This window comes from Engraulis encrasicolus, chromosome 10, assembly GCF_034702125.1.
Source record: "Engraulis encrasicolus isolate BLACKSEA-1 chromosome 10, IST_EnEncr_1.0, whole genome shotgun sequence".
Classification (NCBI taxonomy): Eukaryota; Metazoa; Chordata; class Actinopteri; order Clupeiformes; family Engraulidae; genus Engraulis; species Engraulis encrasicolus.
The window spans coordinates 17,293,909-17,310,897 of record NC_085866.1 but is presented as its reverse complement, the minus strand read 5'-3'; the positions used below and the strand labels follow the sequence as shown (position 1 = coordinate 17,310,897).

At 41.8% G+C, this 16,989-nt stretch overlaps 1 protein-coding gene across 2 annotated transcripts; it reads right to left on the bottom strand.

Moving 5' to 3' along the window:
- Positions 1–13,992: 13,992 nt before the first annotated feature.
- tac3a (tachykinin precursor 3a) lies at positions 13,993–16,472 on the bottom strand. Of its 2 annotated transcripts, XM_063209606.1 has the most exons (7): positions 16,243–16,472; positions 15,444–15,559; positions 15,245–15,344; positions 15,082–15,111; positions 14,933–14,986; positions 14,709–14,775; positions 13,993–14,335 (listed from the first exon to the last, which is right to left on the bottom strand). In XM_063209606.1, exons 2-7 carry the CDS (start codon positions 15,543–15,545, stop codon positions 14,317–14,319), a joined length of 372 nt encoding a protein of 123 aa, XP_063065676.1. In that variant the 5' UTR covers positions 15,546–15,559; positions 16,243–16,472; the 3' UTR covers positions 13,993–14,316. The 2 variants fall into 2 exon arrangements, with proteins under 2 accessions (XP_063065676.1, XP_063065677.1); XM_063209607.1 differs by lacking the exon at positions 16,243–16,472 and having other exon boundaries at positions 15,444–15,584.
- Between the last annotated feature and the right edge of the window lie 517 nt (positions 16,473–16,989).

Below are 16,989 nucleotides of genomic sequence, written 5' to 3'. Positions count from 1 at the left end.
TTGACGAATCAGCATTCCATGCACACTCCAATGGTATTTTCAGCCAGTCACTTGCATCTGGGGGCAGCCGTGGCCTAGTGGATAGAGAGTTGGTCTTTCAATCTAGGGGTTGCAGGTTCAAATCCCCCCTGACCTCTCCCTACATCTCCATCCATGGCTGAAGTGCCCTTGAGCAAGGCACCTAACCCCACACGTTGCTCCAGGGACTGTAACCAATATACCCTGACAAGTGTATGACAACTGTAAGTCGCTTTGAATAAATGAAAGTGTCAGCTAAGTGCAGTGCAATGTAATGTAATGTTTATGGTCAGAATAATGGGCTGTTGGATCAATGACATGGGACCGTCAAAACCTTTACCATACAGCATATAGGTCCAAGATAGATAAATTATGTGAAATAGTGAAAACACATTTCATTTCATTTTTCCTGCATTTAATTTTTCTGATTTCCGATTTTACTCAGTAGGCCCTGCTCAGAGTAGATTTAAATGTAGTTGAGTAAAAGTACTTGGGCAAAAATGTAATTGAGTAAAAGTAAAAGTACCCATTTCAAAAACGACTTTACTCATCAAAAAGTACTCCATTACATTCATTTGAGTATATAGTTACCTTCTGCCCATGGGAGAGAGAGACCCTCGAATCCTATTGCATGGGAATGCAATTAAACTTCCCAAAATGTCATTAGATTGCTTTCCATCTATATCAAAAAATATGTTTTACATTTACAATTACCATGTTACTATTTTGAATCCAATTACCTAATGCATGTCTTTGATTGTTGGTGTAACGGAGGTAAAATGTTTACCTAAAATGTAAACCTCTCTCCTGACACATCATACGGATGTGCTGGCAACTGATGGGCTATCAATCTGGCCTTTAGCTCGGTTGTTAGCAAGGATAGCAGAGATCGGATGTCTTACCTCATCAGAGTGTACTACGGCATGGCCGCGAGGGGAGTCACTTTCTTCTTCTATGGACAGTACTGGAGGCATGGTAAAGTGCAATGCCACTACCTGTCAGGGTTGGAGTGTCGAACAGGTCAGAAGACACTGTGATGTTTTGTCAGCTATCCTTAATTCCCCCCCTAACCCAACCCCCTCCACTCCTCTAGCCAAGTAGGCTACTTTATACATCACTGCCAGTGAGACCAGAAGACATATCTGGAGCTTAGACTGATGCTTGTAGCTGCTGTCATAATTGCTTGTCTGTAATGTTGCAATTCTGTAATACTCAAAAAAGGCCACAAGGTGGCAGTCAGTTCAAATATATTACACTACTGAGCATCCTCACATTAGGTTCCTGAACAGTGAGAGACCCCAAAACAAGTATGAGGATTATAGACTACAGAATATCAATAAGAGGCACTCACATGAGCAACGGTACATGGAACATGAAAAAGGTACATGGCACAAAAGTTACACAATTTTTCCCCCTAGGCCATGTTAGGCCATGTGTTGTAATTACTTCACCTGTTCCTGTCTGATGGCTAATGGGAGTACAGCACATTCAGCATGGAAAGTCAAGGCATGAGAGGGGGCAACAAATTGAGACGCCTATTAGCTGGGAAAAAAAAAGATTTTCTTGTTTATGAGAACTACAGAGAGACAGTCATTTTCTCATTTTTTTTTTCTTGTGTGGCTAGCCTCTTAAGCTGCGGGGCTATTTTTGAGTTTCGTAAAGGTTTTGCACCACGTCTACTTAAATGGTTCCTGTGTCTGCATACTTTTACCTATCCTGAAGTGGATGGTACCATTTGAAACTAGAGACTCTGTAGAATGCACAGGAAGTGACAGAAATATTTTGTGATGTACTGCCAAGGACTTACAGGGGCTGGAACATCTTTTTTCTGAAACACGGAAATGAAGGCCCCCTAGAAATGACTATTTTTCAGCAGTTTAGCTGATACATTTGGCCTTGGAAACACCTTTAAGACTTATTCAGAGGGCTACTGAAGCTGTTTGTCAAAGGGGATCTTGATGCAGCTATATGACCTTTCCCAAGACAATTATGTGTGGATATGCCAATGCGTTTTGCCAAGTGTCTTTTTGTAAATTTTTTGGTTTGTCACAATGCACCCCCCATGTAAGGTCTTACTAGAACCTTTTGAGCTAGAAGCCTGATCATGGTCACATATGAAAGCTTGAAAGGAAGGAAGGTCCGCACACTGTTGCTGCTCCAGGTTTATTAACACAACGTTTCGACCATGCAGTCTGGTCTTCGTCAGGTGTATGTCAAACCGGCATACACCTGACGAAGACCAGACTGCATGGTCGAAACGTTGTGTTAATAAACCTGGAGCAGCAACAGTGTGCGGACCTTCCTTCCTTTCATGTTTAATCGTGTTTAAGTCCAGCACCTGTCCAATCTGGATGTGCGCGCTCTCCAAAACGCTACTGTGCACATATGAAAGCTTACCCCTTGAGGTGTTGTTGAGCCAATCTGAAATGCCTCAGTCCCTGGATGTAACACAGAAGAGCTATATGGTTCATTTAAAAACGTGGACTATCATTCAGTCTTTGAATTGAGTTACTAGCTCTTTCTTTGTAGGAGCTACAGTCATTCAAAGCAAATGTGCCAAAACGAAGTTGTGTAAAACAGGACCTGCCTACTTCTCTTCTAAGGCTTCTTTCAGGGTAGGATTGTCATAGAGCCACAGAACTCGTGCTCACGTAGTCAAGAGAGTCTGGGGATCACATGGAATCCCATTGATCATATGAAAAATACGACAGTTCAGGCGAAAACAGCACAATGCTTGAGGGAAAAAAACGTGATAGTTTTGTTTGTTTGTTTGTTTGTTTTTGTTTGAGTGGAGTTTTGGTTTGGTTTGAGTGGAGTTGTACAGCTTGTGGTTGAAATAGGCCTACAGTCAGAAAATATATATATTTTCATAAACCTTAGATTCTAACTTTTTGTGTCCAAGAATGTATTCATTTTTTGATGTCCACTCATTATAAGAAAGTAGGGAGACATCAAAAGCGTGCTTGGGGGATCATATTTGAAAGGTGACCTTGTGTAATAAATTGATAATAATGCACAAACATATTCAGATCTCTGTACAGTAGTGCTAAATGTATTCCTCAGGGTCTAAGCTTTCCAATGATATGTGTTGTTCCTGGGTTTATTACACCACGTGGATTATAAACAATTGTGGAATGAATTTCAAAGTTGAAGTTAAAGGTCATCGGGCCGGGCCCCCCCGACAGTTAAGAGGCTAGGGGCTGTCAAAAGTAGGCAAAGGCAATTCAAATATTCTTTTCACCACGTGTTGAAATTACTTCACCTGTTGAAGCAGGGCATGGCAGTGCTCTTTGGAAGAAAGCCAATAGCCCATACTGCCATACAAAGGCAAAGTGCAGTAACTACATATTTAAGTCAAAATTGAGCTTAGACAGAAAAAAAGTCTTTGTTACACCTCTTTTATCTTGTAGCAAAGCCTTACATTATGGTCCAAATGTGTCCCGTTTTAGAGATATTGCTATACCAGTCAAATTTGCAGTAACTACAAATATCCAACCTGATACCAAGGCTTTGAAGGCCTTTCTCTTCGTGTCAATGTTGATGTACTTACTGCATTTTGCCTTTGTAGGGCAGCATAGTAACCTACCTTATCCTTTGTTCAGAGGGGTGGGTGGTTATCTTAGGTTATGTTCATGCTTCTTTCAACAGACCGAGGGGCACCCAAACATATTAAAGGTAAACATTTGCCTCTTTTTAAATAAAGGGATGTCACTGATAATGATGATACATGATGTGTGTTTGTGTGTGTGTGTGTGTGTGTGTGTGTGTGTGCGTGTGCGTGTGCGTGTGCGTGTGTGTGTGTGTGTGTGTGTGCATGCTCGTGTGCGTGTGCGCGTGCGCGTGCGTGTGCAGGTTTGTGTTTTAAATTGTACAGTACGTGGAACCATAAAGAGTGCACTAGGGAAAATAAGATAAGAGAAGGAAATGGGAGATACCAGTATATATTGTATTTAGACTTCAAGGAAGCCTTCAATTATATAGGGACATGTAAAACTGCAATGGCATGATGTTTCAAGAGGGAAAATACTTTGATAGGCTGTAGAACCCCTTCCTGTTACCCTCTGTCTCTATCAGTGATTATTACGCAAGACTGTTAGTTCATACTACGGCTTTCCTTTCTCAAGGTGCAGAAGCTCTGATTAAATTAAATTAAACTTTGTCATTACACATGTGAGAATACAGTAATGAGACTCAGGGCTTTCTTGTGAAAAAATGAATTCTGCCTCTCTATATTTAAAAAAAAAAAAAACATATTTTTGTTACCATGAGTTGGCAACAGCCACAGAGTGTAAAAAATGTGAAACAGGCTGGCCTCCGCCAGTGTACCAGTTCTTTACAAGCTGAGGTCCCTGTCCTTTCTTTAGCAGGCAACGAAAGAGTTTCACTCTCTTTTGATTCCACTGGTAAAGAAATCCATTTAGCTTCTTTTCAATGTCAAAACTTAAATAGAGAGAGAGAGAGAGAGAGGGATGGATGGACAGACGGACGGACGGACGGAGATAGAGACAGAGGGAGATGTCAGCACAGTCAGAAAATCAATTAGATCAAACAGGCTAGTGGCCGTACCCGTAGGTGTACCAGTGTTTACAGTTTGGCCAATGCTCCTCTCCTTTATAAATCTCAGGCACAGGAAGAGGTTTTTTTACTCTTCTTCTTCTTCTTGTTCTTCTTCTTCTTCTTCTTCTTCTTCTTCTTCTTCTTCTTCTTCTTCTTCTTCTTCTTCTTCTTCTTCTTCTTCTTCTTCTTCTTCTTCTTCTTCTTCTCTTTCTTGCTCTTTATTATGCCTATCCTATGATTGTGAATGTTTATAAGCAAAGATTATTGTGTATGTTGTACTTCATGACTGCCTCTTGCGTTCTTGCGTGGCTCTTTGTCAGACCGCATAAAGAATGAAAGGAAATTGTGCAGAGTGCAAACAGAACTGGAGACAAGACCTTGAGCTGGTGTACTGTCCAGTCAGCACTTGGAAATAATCAAAAATCTGTCTTGTGGCTTTACAGCACAATGTCACATGTCAGCAGTTTTTGGAGGTTGCTGACTTCTCTACATCAGTATTTCTGCCTAATTATCCAGGACATTGTAGTCACTGCAAGGTGCACGAACCAGCACTGCACGTCTCAAGATGAAAAACATTACAAACTTTTTGTAACTTTTTTCTCACGTGAAGTGAAGAATTTTCTTTCATGTAACCAGTTTTGTGACCACTAATAGTTTTGCACATGCCTGTTTTGATACTTTGCAATTGCAGCCTTTTTTGCATATGACATCTTTTTATTGTGTGTGTGTGTGTGTGTGTGTGTGTGTGTGTGTGTGTGTGTGTGTGTGTGTGTGTGTGTGTGTGTGTGTGTGTGTGTGTGTGTGTGTGTGTGTGTGTGTGTGTGTGCGTGTGCGTGCGTGCGTGCGTGCGCGCGCGTGGTAGGGGTTGTATGCCTGAGTGGCTACTCCTATTTTACTGGATTGTAAGTTTTCTTACCTGCCCAGGGACTGCAGATGGAAATTAGCTATTAGCTATAATCTGGTGCAGGTCATCTTTTTACTATGTAACTAATGTACCTTGCACATGGTCCCTGATGAAATAAACCAATAAACTAAACTAAACTAATTTGTGTGCTCACAATTTTTATGACTGGACTGGACTGAAGAAACCATTTTGGTTTGAATCCATCTGCCGGGCTAGTAGTTAATTTAGAGCAGGGGTCCCCAACCTTTCTCCGACTGAGGGCTACCAAGGGCTACCCGAGGGCTACTGAGGGCTACCCGAGGGCTACTTGTTTGTTCAAAACCTTCTCCTGATGTCTTGACATCATTCCCAAATCACACTATGATTGAATGGTAATTTGCTTATAGGTTATAAAGAAATAATGTCATATTAAAATTAAGAAAAACATCAACAGTGACTAAAATATTGTAGTCATCAATGTTTATTAACCTCCTTGGAGGGCACCTCAGAAGCTCCTGGAGGACTACCTGGCGCCCGTGGGCAACACGTTGGTGACGCCTGATTTAGAGTAATTACCTGGATGGTCGGAACGGGGCTGGGCTGACTACACTTACGTTAGTTGCCGCTTTTATCCAAAGTGACTGAACAGTTACACGTACTGTATATACAGTGTATTGGATACAGTAGCAATTGGCTTAGGTGCCTCTCTCAAGGGTACCTCAGCCATGGGTGGAGATCTAGGGAGCGGTAAGGGTGGGATTTGAACCTGCAACCCTCTGCTCTTAAGACCATCTCCCAAACCATCAGGCCACAGCTGCCCATCTATGATTGCTCTTCTTAAATCTGGGCCATAACTCATGTTTTTTTTCTCCTTTGGATAATCATGCTTGACTGTCAGGTCACCATATCACATGATTGGGAATGGTGTGTTTCTGTAATGTTTTGCCCCTATTCTAAACTCATGGCGCATTGCTTAAAGTGCGTGCGTGCCTGCATGCGTGTGTGTTTGTCCTAGCATGGTCCTCATTCCTGTTCCGACCTGGCTGTGTCTGTCTCTCCACTACGTGCACAGCGTGCAGATGCTCACTCTTGAGTGGTACTGTAGGCCTACCACCTGTGACCCCATGGCTACAGGCTCTGCTAGTGCCCACAGGTTACCCCATGTGTGAGGGGATTCTTGGCTCGGTCTGCACTGAGGGGCAAAGGGGTGTAGAACCCCAAGCAGGGGTACAGAACAGCCAAAGGCAACAGGAGCACAACAACTAGAAACAGCAGGGGGCAGCAGAGGAACTACCAGCAGGGGCAGCAAGGGAACAACCAGCAGGGGCAGCAGGATATTAATCACAGAAAAGAGGGGGCACAGCCAGCAGAGTCCGGGTAACGGCCAGGGGGAGCAGGGGAACAGCCAGGTGCAGAACAGCCAGGGGCCAAACAACAGCAGCGGAGACAGGGGACCAAACCGAGGCAGGGGAACTGCCCAGAGAAGCAGTGGAACAACCAGCAGAGGCATCAGCTAACCCTGCCACTCAGGCTCAGCTCATAGACCAGAGCCAAGCTGACACTACTGAGGGTATCTGATAGCCCTGCCACACAGGCCCCCACGCTGTGACACCACTGAGGCCATCAGCCCTGTCACTCAGCCCCATGCTAAGGTGACATGTGGCATTACATTGCACTTAGCTGATACTTTTATCCAAAGCAACTTAGAGTTATATAAATACAGGGTAACGGTTACAGTCCCTGGAACAGAGTGGTATTAGGTGGCTTGCTCAAGGACCAAGAGTTGGTGTCTTGCTCAAGTGTTACACAGCAATTTGCGACAGCAGTGGAAAACGGCAAGTACAGCATCCATCTTGTGTTGGTAGAACTGAGCTCTTCACTCAATGCAAATCAATGGAGAACACCCACCTGTCAAAGCAAAATGGCTTAAATCTGTATGAATATGAAGTGACACATTAATCAAGGGTCAGATTTGAAATGACAAAAAGGCCTTGACTAAGGCCTAACTAGCCTTGAAAAGGCTAAATATCTTCTTCAATCATACGAGTCGAAATCAGTTCATATTAATTGGGTAGCTATTTAGCAGCACATTTAAACTATTGTCCTTATGGTGTGTAATGATCCCAATTACTGTAATGTATTATTTTTTTTTGCTGTAACGCAGTAATATAAGTCATTACAGGTTAAAAATCTGAAATATTTTCTTAGTTACAATGCTAAGTTGAGATACAATGCATTGTACCATAACCTGGATTTGAATGGTGTGTGGTGGGTCAGAAAGAAATTATTCCTGGACCTGGTAGTTTTAAGTCTGCATGGTACCAAAACACCTCCTGCGGGAGGTGAAAAAGTCATGACTCATGAGCTTGATTTACACTATAAATCGCCAGATCCATATTTAAGCCATATTTTATTTTTATTATTTAGTAATATTGTAATGTAAGGGATTACTTTGAAAAGACAGTAACATGTAATTAGTAATGTATCACAGTTTTTTAGTAACTTGCCCAACACTGCGCAACATTGAGGGGGGGCCTGGGGCCACTGGAGAAGGTCCAAACGAAGGCAAAGGGTTCACCGGATGGACATCCAAGTGCCAGCAAAATGTTTTAGTGTGTGTTTGTTTTATAGCTCCCTGCCCGGGAACGACAAATGAATGTAGTAAATTAGCTTTATAGCTTTATAACTAGAACGGCAGTGTACATGGCCCCTGTCAAATAAGCTATTAAACTAAACTAAACTAAACTAAACTAAACTAAACTAAACTAAACTAAACTAAACTAAACTAGAGGACAGTGCCTCTTGGCACAAGAACCACAGTCCACCAGGGAAACTCTTGTGTGTGTGCGTGCGTGCGTGCGTGCATATGTGTGTGTTTCAGTGTGAGTTTGTTTGCATTCCTGTGTGTGTGTGTGTGTGTGTGTGTGTGTGTGTGTGTGTGTGTGTGTGTGTGTGTGTGTGTGTGTGTGTGTGTGTGTGTGTGTGTGTTCTGCAAATATTAGGCCTATGTGATGGTATGATATGATTATTTTGTAATTAGTAGCAGCAGTTCTAGGGGTATACTGGGTTTGCAGAATGGCAAATTCGTGATGTGGCTCTTAGCTACACACATCAACAGTGACCACATTGAATGTCTCTATGAAGAGAGTAGAGACATTCATAGTCAGCAAGGTAATGAGCCTTGACATGGTTCAGATGAGACCCAATGAGAATGAATAGAGACTAGCAGCCCGTTGGCAGCTGCAAGACAGGGCTATATAGCGCAGTTTATAATGTCCAGGATAAATCAAGCAATTCAATATCACGCCAATCACACACAAAGCAAAAAAATTACTGTAATTTAGTTCGCCTCAACAGGGGTTAAGTTCATCAAGTCACCCTTGTTAAGACCGCCAGCTGAAAGAATACAAGGCAGCACTACTGCTTTCTCTATGAGCTGTCCTCCTATGTCCAGGGCAGACGATAAGCATTGGCAAACGAGGTAGTCGCCTATTGCCAAATGCCTTAGGGACATCATAACAACGCCTGAAAATCTGACAGAATTAGAGGGTCAAGTGAAATAAAACATTAAACTTCACATTGAATCTGATTATTCATAGGCACTTAGTATATACAGTATGTGTATGAGAGACAAGATCAGCTGTGCTCGTGCCTATAATGATATGTTTACAGATGCCATCTATGCACAAAAAGAAAGGGGGTTCTTGCCTAGGGCTTCAAATTGACTAGAACTGGCCTTGCTTAAAGCTAACCTTGGGAATGTGTGATCGAAACACATTTACAGTATCCATCATAAAATTAAATTTGGTATCGCCTACTGAGCTGGTTTCTTGCCACTATTTACCTATACATCAGATCTTTGTAGCACTCAAGAACAGGTCATGCCTGAGGCACCTACTACCATGTGTGTGATAAAATCATCTTGTTCAATTGGTTATGATTGGCCCCAAGGCCAGAAAATGAAAATGATTAAACCAAAGTTAACATCGCATTGGAGCAAGAACAAATGCTTTAACAAATGTGAGAAATTTTGAGCTGTCACTTCCTGGGTTTTGGTGTGTTTGCTTTGGAGAATAATGTGCCATTGCTTGCATATAGAAACACATCACACACAGATGTGGATGAGCGATCTTAAACAGTCAATATTCATTAACATCAGAGGACACATCTGACTTGTAGATTGTGTGTGTGTGTGTGTGTGTGTGTGTGTGTGTGTGTGTGTGTGTGTGTGTGTGTGTGTGTGTGTGTGTGTGTGTGTGTGTGTGTGTGTGTGTGTGTGTGTGTGTGTGTGTACGGTGTGTGTGTGTGTGTGTGTGTGTGTGTGTGTGTGTCTGTGTGTGTGTGTGTGTGTATACGGTGTGTGTGTGTGTGTGTGTGTGTGTGTGTGTGTGTGTGTGTGTGTGTGTGTGTGTGTGTGTGTGTGTGTGTGTGTGTGTACGGTGTGTGTGTGTGTGTGTGTGTGTGTGTGTGTGTGTGTGTGTGTGTGTGTGTGTGTGTGTGTGTGTGTGTGTGTGTGTGTGTGTGTGTGTGTGTTTGTCAAGCCCTGATCATCTGACTGCAGTACCAAGATCAAGATTATGTTGTTTTACACCAGTGAAGGTACGCGTGGTGTGAGCAAATATTTGATGATTAGTTTTTATTAAGTGGTAACAGTTGTAGTGTTTGGATTGCTGGGTACCCACCAATACTTGTTAATTCTACCCTGTCTAGCCAAAAGGCAGCAACAAATTTCATGAAATTGAGTTTGGACAGACTGTGAACTGCTAAACAGCTTAGTTTTGTGGTGGAATGTCTTGCTTCTGGTTATTAGGAGAGTAGAGAAAAAAGCTTCACAATTATTTGCTGAACACAGGGTTTAATGACATTTCTCTCAGTTTAATATCTTCACACATACGTAGCCTAGCTGCTGCACTGTGAGGCGGAAGAACTGAAGAAAATCAAAAGGATGTCAGTCTTACACATGCAGTATGTATGATGTCAATGAAACCTGTGTTTCTATCGTTGTAACACATGTTTTAAAGGATGGAAAAGAAGAGGAAGAATAGTACAGGAGTTGACATCTCCACGCGTATTCTAGTCTACTGTGATGACTTTGTTATAACCTAGTTCTCACGCAGATGCGAGCTCACGAAGATGCACGATTCACGAAGCACAAAGGGTCTGCATGAGAGCCAGGCTAACTGTGTTAGTCAGGGCTTTGAATAAGCAGTGTGGATAGCAGTTAAATGTTAATGTCTCTGCCTTAGGCAGCATTCAGTTGAAAGCTGTGTACCCCCATCCCCGTTATACCAATTTGCTACCGTGCAATATGGCGATGGAATAAAGGACTCAACTTGGCTCACATTTAGGTAGACTATATAATTTTGCTTTTACTTTTGTCTTCACACGTTTCCACATTTGTAAAGGATATGCTCTGCCTACCCATTACCAGTGTGAGCAATAGGATGCGCAAAAATGGAAAAAAGGAGGCGCACACAAGACTTGTGTGAAAAAGTGTATTGAAGCCGAAAATATACAACAGAAGTCTAAGGATTAACTGGAGAGACAGACGTTTCGGAGCTAGTCCATTTTCAATGTCTCCCTGTTGTATATTTTCTGCTTCAATACACTTTTTCACACAAGTCTTGTGTGCGCCTCCTTTTTTCCATTTTTGAGTGATTACTACTTTTTTGGGAGTGCTCGCACCAAGCAATACACGAGCATTAAGTTCAAGGCGCAGACGCCGACCTTTGTTGGTCTTTTTGTCATTCACTGAGCAATAGGATGGCAATGAGGATGGATATCTGGCAAGGGTCTCCAAGGAGGAAAGTGGGTGGAGACGGCCCCATCCTTAACACAGGGTACCTCTGACACTTCACAGTGGAGGATTGAGACGTTCAAATGTTAATCTGCAAGTGATACATTCAATTCAGATAAACGTGGCTATCTTCCATCATAGTTCATAGTGCTACGTAAATGGCACACATAAATAGTAGCATCATTGTGCACATGGGCTTGACGACAGGTCCATTCACTCTTTCCTGCAAAGACTACATTATAACAACATTGCTATGACATTGCTGATTAATCCTAGTTCATTAGATTTTGTGACAATAAGTTTATAACACAGGCTCTGGTTATTCTCCACTTTCACCCACCTGTCGACATTGACCCCATGACCTGTCGGTTTCAGCCCTATACGATGCTCAGTTCATTCCCTCCTCTGGCTGCTTGGGTTGGATATTGATCTGTGTGGATGACAGCTGTGTTTGGGGCTCTTTAAAGGTACACTGTGCAAGAAATGGTCAAAAAGGGTACTGCAACTAAGCTGCTCATTGAAACTGGGTTGCCTATTGCCAAATTTGACCTTTTCATGAAAGTTTACTAAACAATAAACTATTTTTCTAGTATGGCCCAAGTACAGTCATTTTTGCAGCTAAAAATGACTATTTCTGAAAATTCAAACTGGCGGACCATGGAGAAGATCCCCCTTTTCATGTAGCCTATGAAAAGTGCAATTTTTCCAGTCATAATGAATACTTAGAATTTGATGGTGGTGGTAAGTAGGCCTAAAGGTAACATTAGTGAATAGGTAGCATGGATTCTGGAAATAAGCAACAAAAAAAATCTTACACAGTGTACCTTTAAGAAAGGCAACACTTTAATATTTACAAGAAAACACATTGTGATTTTTATGCCTCAACTCCCAGGATATGTTTGCACAATTATTCTTTTCTTCCTTGATTTCGTCTTGTCTTAATGTCTGTTGACTAAATGTGTCTTGAAATGTTGTGTATTATGTGTATTATGTGTATTGTGTCACTACTTGACTAGGCCTTTTAGGCAGATGGGACCGCCAGCATTCCTATTCAATTATTTGCTGTCAAAGCTTAACTACACAATAGCAACATTGCTATGACATTACCGAGAGTAACTGATTAAGATATTAAGTCATTTCCATTTTGGTGAATACAAGGTTACAACTGAGGCTCCGCATGAAAGGGTTAACTCCCCCCCTGGGGATCAATAAAGTAAATCTACTCTACTCTAATCTGTTCTACCATACTTAACACCACTCTACTATGTACTCTACTCTGTTCTACTGTAATGTACACTACTCTACTATGCTCTACTCTACTCTACTCTGTTCTACTGTACTCGACACTACTCTACTGCTGTACTCTACTACTCTACTCAGCTTTACTCTACTTCTCTACTAATGTACTCTACTACTACTCTACTAGACTCTACTCTAAAACTCTACTACTCTATTCTACTCTGCTCTCTCCAGTGTCTGGGGTATCATTTCATAAGGGCTCAGAGTATACAGTAGCTTGTCTCCCCTTGGAGATGGGAGCTGACAGCGAGGGGAGGGGGACTTCACATTGGAACAAAACGTTTAGAGTACATGCCAGATTTTAATGCTGATTATTTTGGTATTAAATGAACAAAACACCTGATACATGTGTGAAAACAACTGCTTCTCTTTCCTGTGCCTATTGTACAGAGGTGGAACGTAACTAAGTATTTTTACTTCGTTACTGTACTTAAGTAGATTTTTCTGGAATTTGTACTTACTTGAGTAAAAATAAAAATGCAGACTTTTACTTTTACTCAATTACATTTTTTGACAACTACTTGTACTTTCTACTCCTTACATTTTTAGAAGAAGACTTTGTTACTAGTTACATTTATCCTAGGTTTTCCTGTTGTGTTTCGTGGATATTTGAGTAGCCTCAGCTGCGGGCAGGGAGGCGGGACCAAGCCCCTCTTCCAAACTGACACCCAGACAGAAAAGATATTTTAAAACACATTAACAGAACTCATCATGTTCTAATAGAACCGTTGCAGAAACTTTTTCCTATTGGATCAAGTAGGCAGACATGGAGAAAGACAGTCATTGCGCGAGTAGGCCTACTTGTACTTTTGTACTCAAAAAGTACATTTAAAAGTTTGTACTTAGGACTTTTACTTAAGTACATTTTTGGTAGACAACTTTTACTTTCACTTGAGTAATTTTTTCGCAGGGTACTTCTACTTTTACTTAAGTACACAACTTCAGTACTTCTTCCACCTCTGCTATTGTATTACTTGTGTGTGAGTGCAAGATTGATATTTTATTCAATTTTATTTATTTATTTATATTTCCAGACAGGTTTGTCTTTTTCCTAAACTACTGGTTGGCCAAGCTGCAAATGGCTTTCTTTTGGCCACAACCAACTGGTGAGCTCTCTCTGTTTGCCACTTGCTGATGTTCAACTGTCTAACATGTATCTTTTCACATGTTACATGCTTAAGTGCCAACATACTGAGTTGATGTATTAAGTCCAGTCCAAACACTAACTATACAACCCACTAATCTGTTCCATTTCAAATCACTTTCATCATGTTTACCTAATGAGGGATATTTTGTGCACTGGTGAAGCTGAACACAAACCACTTCATGGTGCTCAATAGATGTCATACTGTTTGCATGCCACTTCATCTCTGTTGCCCTTGTACCGTGTACTGTATAGGCCTACATGTAAGGCACCCACAATAACCACCAGAGTAAATTAAATAGTGTTTATTTACAAAAAATAGGTCAATTCAGAATAAGTCAGAGAGAAATAAATCACTACAGCCATACATAAAATATAACAAATTGAAGGCAAACATAATTGAAGATCATATCTGCAAATATACAAACTAGGTGGTTTGTCACAGTAAACCTCGCCCATGTGTCAATGTATAAATCATCTTTCTCTTAATTACATATAAAGGTATGCCATTGCAGTGTTTCTGTAGAAGAAATAATTTGTCTTTTTTACAGGAAAGCATGTCTTGAAAAGATGTAGTCTTAAGTGTGATGGATGATTCTCCCGGCGGTGCAGGCACGACTATAACCCACGCCGAAACCTAGGAAAGAAAAGCACAGTCCACATTCTTTTCGGCTTTAAATAAGACATTAAAAAGAGTGATGAGACCTTTGTGTGATCTGATTTTTAGTCGTTTTAGTCTGAGATTCAGACACATTCCTTGAACCATGGCAATAAAATCCTCGTTAGGCTGTTAATAAAGCCTTTGCGAAATAGCTAAAGTAATGACACTATCAAGGGAAATCATCGTTTATAATATTATGTGCCACGTGGTTGTAATTAACGGGGTTCTGTTGAGCGGAGAAACAAGCGTCCCCCATTTGTTGGTGCGGCGCACCAGACAATTGGACATCTACTACTCTATCAGTCCACCACTGACGACTTATCATTAAACGGACGCAGTCATGCCTCACCTCAGCTTGCATTTGTTGAAGATGCTTCTTGTTCCGGGATAGTCCTTTCTCCAGGGACGCCCGGCACCTGTTGATAGATATGATTATTAAAGCACGCAGCGAAAGTAGCCTACCAGTGTGGCGCGCACCACCACTATTGCATTGAGAGAATGAGATTGATTTATAGACTGTCAGTCTAGAATGCTCCAGTCACTAATTGGAATGCTCGCCCCTACTTTACCCACCTGTGTCAGTACTTCTGCGTCCCATGAGTCCCACAAAAATGTCGTGCATTTCTCCTAAACAGCAAGACGGAAAAATTAGCACATTTCCCTCCAGAGACAAGCATGATTGATTTGATCATTCTGACAAAGCTAGAAAAAAAACAACTTACTTTTGAGTGGAGCTGGCATTTCTTCGGCATCTGAAAGACGAAAAGAACACTTAAATACGGCCCCTGTTGCCCTTTTAAACAGCCACAGTTAAAATATGATGGTTATTACAAGACAGCATATGGCCACAGAACTCTTTTTCTGTCCAATAATGGACACACTCACCAGTGCTTCTACGCCCCATTAAACCCACGAAGCTGTCGTAGTCTATGTCGTTATACCGCTTCAATAGCTCCCGCGTTGGGTTCCGAAAACTCGGTGTGTCCTGCAAGGTAGGCTTGCCATTAGACTTTTGTAACAGGTGTACTTTAAATGAACAAGACAAGACACACGATCAATTCCGGTATCATACAACAGAACTTACATCGGAACTTGATCTCTGGCTGTCTACTTCTATACAATTGGACAGAGAAAAAGGGGGTTCCATGACGAGAAAAAACACCACCAACAGCAATCCTCGGATCATCTTCAAGTGCGTAACTGCAGGGATATACAATAATAACAAAAATAGCACACTGTCACAAATGTTTAATTCATGCAGACCAAATAGGCAAGATATCCATTGTACATTTTCATCCATTGCGCAGTATTTTATGCAAACAAAAACAAGCATACTTTTTTTTAAGCCGCACTCTGGTAAGTATTGATACGCGTTATCATGGTAACGCACGACCTTAGACCTGAAAACATTGTAATTGCAACATTATTTCCAGAGTTTGGAATCGGGAACCAAATGTGCGCTCAGGGCGCCAAGGCGATTTACCAGAAGGTTTATTGAATAATTCCTTGACACTCAGTCTACTTCAACCGTTGCAATAAGTGTACTCTTCGAAAGCAACATTTACTACCCGTAACAACTTTTGTGCCAGCATGGTACTTTTATCCAAATCCAAAAATCTGTGAAAGATTTACATGTTCCAAAGTGGCGCACAGCTAAACATTAAAAAATACATCCCTTGACGATTAAAATAGCAACCCTATAGCGTAACTAATTGTTTTACGCACGGGTCGTACATTGCCTTGGTACCTCGTCAAACGCCATACAGTCTACAACATTGAGGAATACCTCGCCATCAATACACCTGCAGCCATTTTTCACCCTGTGACACTTTGTTGAATAAAAGTGTCAAGAGGGAGTTGTTCTATTTTTGATTGCAACTTACCTGAGGTGATGGCGCTATGAAAGACCTGACCCAGTGCAGAGTGCGGCGCTGTTGGTGAAGTTGAGCGCTCCAGTCCGATGATTGAAGCAGAACGGGTCCGCTAAAGGAAGAGGCGCCTCTCCCCTTATTGATAAATGACAGGAGAGGATCTGCGTAAGTCCAATCATACGTTGTGGTGGAGGTGTGGTCTGCGGTTTTATGCCAACCGACCATCATCACTGACCACGCAGCTACACTCTTGACATCAAAGGTTTTCGTCATCCCCTTAAAAGGAGAAATTCCTGCTGATTACATGGTGACACGTGTCATCTGTATTTTATTAGCGCATTTGTCACACTTAAGGTCAGTGTATAGATGTATGCAGAACTTGTGTTGGTGACTGTGGTGTTGCAGAAAAGCTGCAGGTGGGTGTCTGTCTGAATAAGTCAGCCGTGGCAACACACAGGCTCACACACGCGCGCACACTCACGCACACACATCCTCTTATTCTTGGGCCATTTAACACTCAAGGAACAGCGTCCACCTTGCTTGTCCAAATGTCAGCGATGTTGACTCCCTCATTTGCAGTTAATCTATTTGCATTGCCCTTTCAGCCCGAGGACTGCAGCTCCTCAACTCTTTATTTTTGTGCTCTTTTTTTACGCGGCCTGCATGTACAGCCAGCCAGTCGATTCACAGACACTGCGGCGTGGCCATCGTAATCTTTAAAGGAAGTCGTTTGGGTGATAGCATCTGGACGCCATGTTT

Bases quoted from the DNA above. Each gene is read 5' to 3' on its own strand.
- tac3a (XM_063209606.1), bottom strand. From the start codon at position 15,545: ATGATCCGAGGATTGCTGTTGGTGGTGTTTTTTCTCGTCATGGAACCC. The intron at 15,345-15,443 runs GTAAGTTCTGTT...CCTACCTTGCAG, and splicing joins GCCAGAGATCAAGTTCCGAT to GACACACCGAGTTTTCGGAA. The intron at 14,776-14,932 runs GTGGGTAAAGTA...ATCTATCAACAG, and splicing joins ACGCAGAAGTACTGACACAG to GTGCCGGGCGTCCCTGGAGA.